Source organism: Spea bombifrons, chromosome 12, assembly GCF_027358695.1.
Source record: "Spea bombifrons isolate aSpeBom1 chromosome 12, aSpeBom1.2.pri, whole genome shotgun sequence".
Lineage (NCBI taxonomy): Eukaryota > Metazoa > Chordata > Amphibia > Anura > Pelobatidae > Spea > Spea bombifrons.
Window position 1 is genome coordinate 11,045,001 of NC_071098.1, and position 10,720 is coordinate 11,055,720.

Sequence of the window (10,720 nt, forward strand, 5' to 3'; positions counted from 1 at the left end):
CAGGGATTAGGTCAGCCTCGCACTGTATGTATGTACGGCTCTTGCGGAGCAATAACACAAGGCTAGCTGAATTGTTGATTTTACAGTTTTTGACATCTGATTCTGTGCTACCAGAAAATCTAATCAATCAAAGCTGAGTGGCTTTAAACCACAGTCTGTGTGTCTGCACCGCAAGGCGAGATGCTTAATAGAAGCAACAATTATAGATTTTGTGGTAGAATTTTAAATTTTAAAAATGTGTTTTTTTTAAAGGCATTAAATTAGAATTAATTTCTAACAAATCTTTATGGATCTTACGATATTTGTGGACATAGTTCTTTGGCAATATTGAAGTCCTAACATTCCTGGATGGAATATAGCGAGTTTCAAAGTTTTCCCTATAAGAATTCTCTTACTTCATGATGGCTGCCCTCCAAGAGGTCCCCCATGTTTTGGCTTCATGTTCCAGTTTATGTCACATTTTGATGACCTGTCTGTTGTGACCACAGTCTTGGCAGAACTAGTTGGCTACCTAACGTGGTCCTGTGGTTACTTGGCTATCATGACTGCTTAGTCCTTCATGTTGGAATAGCTGAACCACCGATTTTGTGCGAAGTCTCCCAAGTGCAGAATGCCTCCTCCGTGTTCGGTTTCTTTTAAAGCAGCAGATCAATGGAAGGAAGGGCTTGTGAAGTCTGAACAGGTTTGGACCTCACGGGTACCATGAAATCAAGTAACTCGCCGGATTAGGGAATCCCTGAGCAGCGACCGTACATCTATTTCACTATCTTCCTTTCTTACGGATTTCTAGATCAAGATTAATGTCCACGTTAACGGTCTGTCTATCTTAGGTGGTATCACGGACACCTTTCTGGCCGGGAAGCTGAAAAGCTTCTTCTGGAAAAAGGAAAGCCTGGGAGTTTCCTGGTGAGGGAAAGCCAGAGCAAACCAGGGGATTTTGTATTGTCCGTCCTGACAAGCGAAGAAAAGCTGGAGAATGGAGAGCGTAAATCCCGTGTAACACATGTGATGATACGGTTTCAGGTAACTGTAAAGCAGATACGTCCTGCAGAATCATGTATTTTTTATTTTTATTTTTTTAGTTGACTTAACCCCTTTTTTTTTTCATGTCAGCCGGATGGCAAATACGATGTTGGAGGTGGTGAACGCTTTGATACACTAACTGATCTACTGGAGCACTACAAAAAGAATCCAATGGTAGAGAAGTCTGGGGCAGTGGTGCATCTAAAACAGGTAACCTTCGCTGCGTTCTTATCATGGATGCACCAAATTAAATGTATTTAGAATTCCCAAAGGTATATACAGTTTAAACTTTTAGTAACATTGTAATCTATAAAAATACAAACCAGTTGATGAAACCCAAGCAAGCCAAAATGTTTTTGACTTGGAGAACCTAGTAAGTTGAAACTGTTGCCAACATTGGAGTCTGTTGAACATAATGATGTCTCTACTCATTGCCTATAATATCTCAGCTGAGCTCTCACTAATTGATCAGACACTCGGGCAGCTTGGGGTCCCTTGCATCTTGTCTTCAGTAGGCACTCAGCTTGGCACTCATGGAGCTACAAGTGTTCCTTTAGTTTGGTTTTGAAGTTGTGGGTTTGGATCCATTTGTAGTGTCTGTAGACTACTTTTCTTATTATATGACTTTACCCTCGCTTTATTATAATGCTGTAAACTGTAAAGCACTGCGTACATGTGTTAGCACTGTATAAATGAACATACACAACATGCACTTGTGCAGTAAGTAGATACACACTTCTATATGACATTAAAACCTGTGTGTTTTTCTAGCCTTTTAATGCCACGAGGATCAGTGCAGCTAATATAGAGACGCGTGTACGTGAGCTGAACAAAATAGCTGATAACGCAGACAAGGCCAAGCAAGGATTCTGGGAAGAATTTGAGGTATGTGTTATTAATGTGTGATGTATATTAATGTAGCACGCCATTTCTAGGGACTATATATATATATATATATATATATATATATATATATATATATATATATATATATATATATATATACACACACACAATCAGGGCAGTTAATATAGAAAGTGACGGCAGATAAGAACCGTTCGGCCCATCTCGTGTATAATTCACCTCCAGATAAAGATATTTTGGCAAATGTAATCACTATCTTCAAAAAGGTTGAAAATGGTTCCAACAAACGGCGCCACTGTGGTAGTTCTAAAATGAAATTTGGTTTTGTTTTACTTCTTTTACGTAAAATTAGAAACAACCTAAGGCATAAATATTAGGGATTCTCTCACACTATATGGTCAATATAGTGTGTTTTTCTTAGTACCTACCAAGTAGATGAGTCAGTGGAACTGCACCGCCTTTTAACCCAATTTAACACCTTCTCTGGACACCATTAATCAGGTGGCAGAAGAGGCTGCAGGTTCGGTCAGAACCTGCATATATGCACAGCAAAAAAAATATACGGAAACAGGAGAGAACAACTTAAAAAGCATAAAAGGAATTCCCAGGTTGCTGCTAAAATAACAGCCAATAAATACATAAAACCGAGCAAGAATTCAGCGCATGCCCAGCGAATACCATTAAAAAAACACACATCTAAGGCATAAATATTGGTTATTGCGTCACACTATGTTTTTTTTTTTGTATACATATTGTTTGTTATTATTTTAGCGAGTATGAATGCGTATGCCTTTTTATGCTTTTGAGGCTCGACTCCCCTTTCTGTACATGTTTAATATGGAGTAAAAAAATAAGTCCTCATGTGTGATTTTTGGTGTAGTGGCAAGTTAGAAGCAGAAACTATTTTTATTTTGCACAAAAAACACATGTTATTACTGAATTTTAGGTGGGCAGATACTGTTCTTGCTATAAATACTCTGCAAATCATAGCAGACAGATCTGACTAAGTGCGCCGGGGCTGAAGGTGACGAATGTGTTATGTGTGGAGGAAGCTTAAAAGTGGCTATGAGTGGATTATTAAGTGCCTGGCAGGCTCTTCCCAGTTATTTGTCCCACGTCGCGCGGCTTTTAGTATTTCTATAAGAGTTGTTGCTTGCGTCTGGTAAGTGTTGGCATAAATGGAGCTCCTGCGAATGGCTGTAAGACTTGCTGCTTGAGCTCTCTTTTCTTTTCTGTGCAGATGCTACAGCAGCAGGAGTGTAAATTGCTCTACTCCAGGAAGGAAGGTCAACGGCTGGAAAACAAAAGCAAGAACAGATATAAGAATATCCTACCTTGTAAGTGGCCTGAGCATTTGCTGCAAAAACACACACACATTCTATAGATTCAATGGCAATAGTTCAAGACGCAAACCGCGGAGGGTACAGACACCGCACGTTCTCTGCAAGCCCCTTGCCCGGTAGTCAAGAAGAAGTGCCTCCCTTGACTAAACTCACCTTTTTTTCCTGCCCCTTGTCTGTCCATCCATAGGTCCCTTAGAGATCTTGGTTATGATGTCATAACTCTGCTCTGCAAAAATCTGACTTCCTTTGAATGGAAAGTTATGTGTAACTGGCTTCGGTAACTTAAAAGTAGTCTCACCAGCAGTAAGAAGTCCAAGGCAAACTGCTGCTTTTATGAGCCGTGCCAAACTGTAAAGAACCGGCATATTTTTTATTGATTTAATGCAGCATGGGTGTTCATTTTTTTAAAAAATAATTAAAGTATCTGAAGTTTAGGCAAGTTTTCTTTTAAAGCTGACAGACAATTTGTAAATACGTCATTCTCCGGCTGTCCTCTTGGGGAAGTAACATTTTGTTCTCGGGTTAAAAAAAAAATACATTTGTACAATTGAATTGAGCAACATGACAGTCTTTCCTCCTGCACTGTTGCAGTCGATACAACGCGGGTTGCTTTGCGAGATGTTGATGAGAGCATCCCGGGATCAGATTACATCAATGCAAATTACATCAAGGTAAAGGCTGTGAACACTACATTTTGGTACATTCACAGAGTTCAGTAACTCATTAACAATTGAAAAGTATTGTACACTTTCACGCGGTCAGTGGGTGGAAAATAAACTAACGTAGATCAATTAATATTTTAACTACCACTGCTAGTATGAAGCCATCTTTATGTTGGCTAATTGCACCTATTTCCATTAAAGGTTCTCGCTTCTCGGTCTTTTGGCTAAGATCAAGTGAGTACCGGTGACGAGGAAAAGCTTGGCCTTAAGGCCGAGGAAGCCCGGGTGCCTTCTTTGAGCCCCCAGTGCTGTTTCCTGGGCACACTCACAGTTCTGATTTACTGTGATTTACAAAGTTCCCCCCAGATGCTGCATGGCGTATCTTTGCTTCCCTGGCCCTTCTGGGCCTGGTGAGGGAAAAAAAATATATACTGGCTGAGGCCTTAAATGGCTTTTTTTTTATTTACCTAACGATTGCACATGTTCCTACTATTTTTTGTGTTTTCTTTAGTATTGAATGATTTTGCACTGTATAAACAGATATCGACGGACACTGGTTCACGGTTTTGGGCACTGGAAATGTCTCAGTGGGGCTGGATTTTTAGCGGGAGAGACGGTTGATGCCTTGTGGCTCTCGCCTCTTCCTGGAGGTTACAGTGGTCCTCCTGTGGACTCCTGCGGCTCTTAATCTGAGCACAAGGAGCACGTTCTTCCAAAAAAAAACAGAAGCATCATACTGTTGAATTTCCAAACTTTTCCCAGAAATAATTCCTTAGTCATTTAAAGATTTGGTATCATTTATAATTTTAGTGGGAACACTTGATTGTCACAGGACACCAAAACAGGTACCGATTAGTGTTTTTAGTGTCTGTGACAGCGGCCTGTTTTTGTTCTCTTTTGGGGTTAAACCTTTGGCGGAAAGACTAAAATGACAAATCTGCTGATATTTATTTGCTTTACGCACTAGAGAGTACAATAAATGTTTGTCTATGTGGAACACCTTACACAAATGTGTCCACCGTAAGAGCTTAGTCTCCTTTGCACTGGGGAAGGACATGGAATCAGGTGAGGTCTCTCCATTACGCCCTGTCACATAACCACAAGGATTAAAGCGTTCTTTTACTAAATGTTCTTCTGTGTGCCTTCCTTCTCCAGAACGACGATTCTCGAGGTTCCCAGCACAGTAAAGTGTATATCGCCACTCAGGGCTGTCTGCAGAACACAGTGTGCGACTTCTGGAAGATGGTGTATCAGGAAAACACACACGTCATTGTCATGACTACCAAAGAGATGGAGCGATCCAGGGTATGACGTGTTCCCCTTTTTAGCGGCCCTGTAATTTTAGTATTATTTGTATTTATTATGACCCCCTATACGATCATAGTTACATAGTTCATAGTTACATAGTTCATAATGTTGAAAAAAGACCTAAGTCCATCAAGTTCAACCCTTCTACCTAACCTTCCTATTCTTGATCCAAAAGAAGACAAAAAGAAACCCTAATTAAGATCATCTACCCATCTTCAGCCATTGGTGTAATTGTTGTTTTTTAAGTTTAAATTTAGTGTGAATTACCTGTTTGTATTGTTTGATCCCTCTTGGATCTATAGTTTCTATACATAAATTCATTAATCCTACCTAGGGATGAAGTCACATGGATGTCGTGAAACATGCATTGTGGCAACGATTATTTTAATTGCCTGTCAATGCACAATGAATGTAGAAGTTGAATTGAAAAAGCACTGTGATAATGAGTTTCATGATCTCTTTTTATTTCCGTGCCCCCTCCAGAAAAAGTGTTTTTGCTATTGGCCAGATGAAAATTGTTCCAAAGACTACGGTGGCATCGCGGTGCAGAGTTTGGCTGTGCATTTGGAAAAAGACTACATCCTGAGAGAGCTGCAGATGTCTCGTGTAGACGGGGTAAGGCTTTCAAACCACACGTGCAACTGTGATACTCTCTTTGAGGATAAGACTTTCTTGGTGCATTTTCAATTGAAACAAGAAAAAATACTTAATCTTTAGTCATTGGCTTATGTTCCTGCTACCGCCACTTAAACCTGGAAGTGTGCATAAGTACGCTTCCTGGTCTTGCTCTAATGTTCAGCCAGCGTATATGTAATGGACTGCCATGATGCCGCTTGATTTTAAAAGGCGGCGCTCCTGTTGACCTTCGTTTCAGTGGGAGTGATACAGAGCATGCCCAGGAAGTGAACTTAAGTATGCTTCCTGGTTTCAGATGTCTCATTTTTTTCTAAATCCCATAACTAAAGAACCCCTGCATAGTTTGAAGGCCATAAGGAGAATTAGAGTTGTAAGAAGCCGTTTTCATGCTATAGGCCGGAGTGCTAAGAACATGTGTTTTTAATCACATGACATAGCCGTAAGAGGGTCTTCTGTGGAATGCCAGTGTATCATATGACTGGCCCAATAGGATTCCTAAAATGTATATATTGCCTATATATAGCAAGAACTTTTATCATTTTGGGAACTAGATTGTTCCTTTTAAAGTTCTGCATATGGTTCTTTTATTCAATTTGCACAGCGCACGTGGATATTGTTGTCATTCTTTTCCTTTTTGATTAGTGGATGTGAAAAATGCTATTACTATCAGTAAAAGTATTGGATATTTCATTAGGCAATTATTCTGTAGATCGTGCTCGGGAACATGTTCAGGAAATTGTACCGCTTTACCCCTTTGCCCTTTACGCGTAACTACCATTGTCCCCGTGATCTATCTTTTCTATTCTTACCTTTTAGCCATTAATATATATTTAGGAGCATTGTTTACTTGGTACCTTACATTTGCCTAGAATTTTCATTTGCATAAAATGATTTAAATATCTGCATTATTTTAAATTGTTAAGAAATCAAACATTGAAAGCATTGCTAACAGTATCCGCCGTGTCTTTTTATCAGCCGCTGTAATTTGCCTCCTCCTCTGTCATTGGGAAAAAGCAATTTCCCTATACAGCCGCTTACCCTTATATAATTTGATAATAGAAATATTATAGTCCATTTATCATGTTTCTCAAGACTGATATTTGGATCAGAGAGTTAGAAATTGACTCCAAAGATCGCATCTCAGTTGCACTGCTGTAATTATAGTGGGGGGATGTATAGAATTGTTTCAGGCTGCCATGTTGCATTAGTATAGTTTGTGCATGTAATGACAAGCAGTACATCTATGTGTGTTAAATGAAACTCTGCAGTATCCCCTCCAAAAAGTGACTATATATATATATATATATATAATTTTATACCTGCATATACCTCGGTTATTTTCCATTTTTGTATATTTGGTAGTGGCCAAGTTGCTGTTACATCTGAAATCTACTTGTGGTGATAGTTTTATAGATCTGATTCATCCTTGTGAAGGGTCTAAAGATTTTTTTTCTTTTCTTTCTTTCCCAGGAAGAGCCACCACGGCACATTTGGCATTATCAGTATCTGAGCTGGCCAGACCACGGGGTTCCCAACGAGCCAGGAGGAGTGCTGAGATTCCTGGAAGAAATCAATGCAGCCCAACACTGCACTCCTCAGTCTGGGCCTATTGTGGTGCACTGCAGGTGAGCTGCGCATGATACTGCTTGACCCCAGGGACACCAGAATGCTCATGGCAATTGGCCATTAGTTTGTAGAAGCGATATGTATAATGCATGCGCTAAGGTGGTCTTAGATTTGCAGACAGAAGACAGTCCTGTCTGCAAATCATATTCAGCATTAGCTAGTCGGGGATTAGAGTTCCAGGTGTAAAAATAATTGCCAAGCTAAAAACTAGAAATAACTACAATTAAAACAACTTACCATTGGTTTCTTGATGAAATTTCCTTTTTATTGTCTGTCATGTATAATTTTTTTTTTCTTCTAGTGCCGGTATTGGACGAACTGGGACAATAATAGTAATCGATATTCTGGTCGATGTTATTAACAGACAAGGTAACAGCAACAAAGCTTTCCCTCTGCCTAATACACATTAGCTTACTGCTTCTTCTTTATTCCTATAAAGTGTCTAGATCCTTCTATGAAAGAAGAGTGCGATTATTTCTCAGTCTACGAAAGTGGTGGTGGTTGTCTTATTGTGAATATAGACATACTGGCTGGCTGGCTCGGATTCATGGAAATAGGTTAACAGCTGGAGATCTATGGGTTAGGACCTTAAATATAAATACCGTCGTCCTACCTACAGACAAAATATTCAGAACTTTTTACAATGGTATAAAAAATTAAAAATATGCTTCACATTAGAAATAATGTTGAATGCTGCTCCTGATAATTGACAATTGCTTGGACACATAGGCTTGGATTGCGACATCGACGTCCCGAAAACAATTCAGATGGTGCGGCAGCAGCGGTCAGGCATGGTGCAAACAGAGGCCCAATATAAATTCATTTACATGGCAGTGCAGAAATATATAGAATCCAGGAAGAAACTCTTGGAAGATGAACAGGTGAGTAAATGGGATTCCGCAAAGTTAAATGTCCTGCTGCATTCATACATTTCCATCTTTTTTTTTTTTTTTTTTTTTTTATTATTATTTTATAAATGATACCATAATGTTCCATGCATTTAAACAGCCTGTTATTCTCAAAGAAATCTAAAGAAAAGATTGAGACACTTTAGGTATGTTTTTGAAGGATCTTGGTATTTTTTCATAACGTTAATATACATTTTTCTTCTGTAGAGGGGTAAGAAGAAGGATCGCGAATACAGCAACATTCACTATTCACCGGGGGAGAAGGTCAAACCCAAGCAGCCGCCATCTGTAGCTCCAAATCCAACCAGGTAAGAGGGAGCCACGCTGGTGGGAAGAGTTATTTTTTTTCCATGCCACGTAGAGGTAGGGATCATGTAAAGCAATTTTTTGGCGTTTGGAGAGAGACTGCAGCAGGGAGTTTTTTTTGTGGTTTAAAGCAGGCACTAGTAGCTTGTTGCTATGGAAACTGAAAAAAGTTTCTTGTTTCTGTGTTTGTTTTTGTTATGGGATTAAACCTTCAAAGGAAACAATAAAATGACAGATCTTCTATAATTACTTGAAAGCTCTGTATTTTTTTTTTTCATTTAATATTTTAATACTGTTATTTTCTATGCTACCATATTGTTGCCTTCCGTTTGCGATACAATGCCCTACGAATCAATCAACTCAATGGTTAATGTTTCAGTTCATTAGTTTCTCCTAAACCTGAAGATGTGTCCTCTGAGGTCTTGAAAGCTTATCTGACTACTTTTACTTGATCACGCAACTTCTTCTACAGGATGAAACCTAACCTAGTTTCACATCAAGCCGATATTATTGGAAGTCCATGATTAATTTGTCAATCTGTATCGCTCACAACGAGCAATCCTGGTGCAAAGTTATTAGTGGTGCGGTAACCATAGCAACCAATGGAAGGTTGCTACTGCAGTGAATAATCTTGGCATGCTGTTTTTTTTCTAACAGGGTAAATGATGATTCCGCTTGTGTCTATGAAAATCTCAACATTAGAAGCACGCATGTGTCTAGTACGAGTAATTCTGGCAGATAAGTCTTGTCCGTTATCGAGATGCGCAGATAACAGTAAAAAAGGTGAGCCCTCCCTCCCTCCCATCCGGTCTGAGGAATGACCGTCTTCTGTTATTTGCACAGTTTTTTCATCCATGTTTTTTTTCTGCCCACGGAGTTATCAGATGGTATGAAGAGCATTTAGTTTCTGGTAGCCAGTGTGCTTATTATTAAATTGTGACCTGCTGGCGTAAAGGGAGTTTTGAGTTATTTTTATGGGAATGACTCATACTATAGAAACTAGATCATGTGAATATGTGCTTTGTAAGCGTTGGTATAGCAGATGAGCAGTAAGCGAACTCTGTTTAGCCAGCGTGTGCGACATCCCTCCTTAATGGGGTTGGATGTCGGCAGCAGCCAAAAATTCACTGCTACTGGCATAACTATAGAGCATAACTAGTTGCCAAGCCCAGTGTTTAGCAGGGGGATAGGAAAATAGTACCATTAGAGCAAATAGAAGTTTCTTCCCTGCTTCCACAAAGGGCTTTCACGCTCTTGATATGATAGCTCTTGATATGACGTCATAACCCGGTGCTTTTGCTGACAACCAGGCCACCTGAGAACCATTGAACCATCTACGGTTTAGTTGCTGCTGCTAATGGCCTATTAAACGCCCTCTATGATATAGGCAGGTAAAGTATATATTGTATGACCGATATCCGAGTGCATTTCAAACTCGTACCATTTAAAATGATTTGCCTTAGCCGCTCCCAGAGTGTAACCTGTATAGAATGTTACCCTTCATTCTGTGACGCCTGTCTTGAAAGGTTACTGCCCCTTTAACTTACAAAGCCCTGCCAATCACAGCAGCTTTGCAATGCACGATTTTCAGGTTTATTGCCTCTACACACCCTAGCAAATCACAAATCGCTCTTTTCATTAGTTTCTAATATAAGAACATGTTAAATGTCACATGCAGGGAAAATATTTGCTTTCTGTGACATAAGGAATTCTCTTCTGTATAGGACAGTACATTTCGTCTCGGTTTCCTGGCCGTGGCCGTCTGGAGATGCCCCCCAGTTCTGCAGCCTATCCCTGCCTAGCCCCCCGAGCCAGCTCCAGGAGGCACCCAGCGTGAGCGAGAGAAGGAGGTGTGCGCTGTGAGGGACAGGACGCCTAAAGTAACTTATTACTAGAGAACACTTCGGTTGCCTTGATGTTTGGCAAAGTATTTATTTAAGTGCCTCAGAATGTCTGTGGAGTTTTAATTTTTTTGTTACTATTCTGTTTTTATTCTGTTTTGTAAAAAATGTAAAATAAATTCCTTGTTCTGTACAATAAAAAA

At 39.7% G+C, this 10,720-nt stretch overlaps 1 protein-coding gene across 1 annotated transcript in view; it reads left to right on the forward strand.

Annotated features, from left to right (window-relative positions):
* The window catches only part of LOC128470143 (tyrosine-protein phosphatase non-receptor type 11-like), a 35,164-nt gene extending 24,444 nt beyond the window's left edge, over positions 1–10,720 (forward strand). The window contains exons 4-16 of the mRNA XM_053451973.1: positions 831–1,023; positions 1,114–1,233; positions 1,795–1,908; positions 3,128–3,224; positions 3,822–3,901; positions 5,048–5,197; positions 5,684–5,815; positions 7,307–7,461; positions 7,764–7,831; positions 8,192–8,343; positions 8,578–8,678; positions 9,334–9,459; positions 10,401–10,720. Coding sequence (XP_053307948.1) covers positions 831–1,023; positions 1,114–1,233; positions 1,795–1,908; positions 3,128–3,224; positions 3,822–3,901; positions 5,048–5,197; positions 5,684–5,815; positions 7,307–7,461; positions 7,764–7,831; positions 8,192–8,343; positions 8,578–8,678; positions 9,334–9,418 — 1,447 coding nt within the window. The 3' untranslated portion in view covers positions 9,419–9,459; positions 10,401–10,720. The remainder of the gene's footprint in view (positions 1–830; positions 1,024–1,113; positions 1,234–1,794; positions 1,909–3,127; positions 3,225–3,821; positions 3,902–5,047; positions 5,198–5,683; positions 5,816–7,306; positions 7,462–7,763; positions 7,832–8,191; positions 8,344–8,577; positions 8,679–9,333; positions 9,460–10,400) is intronic.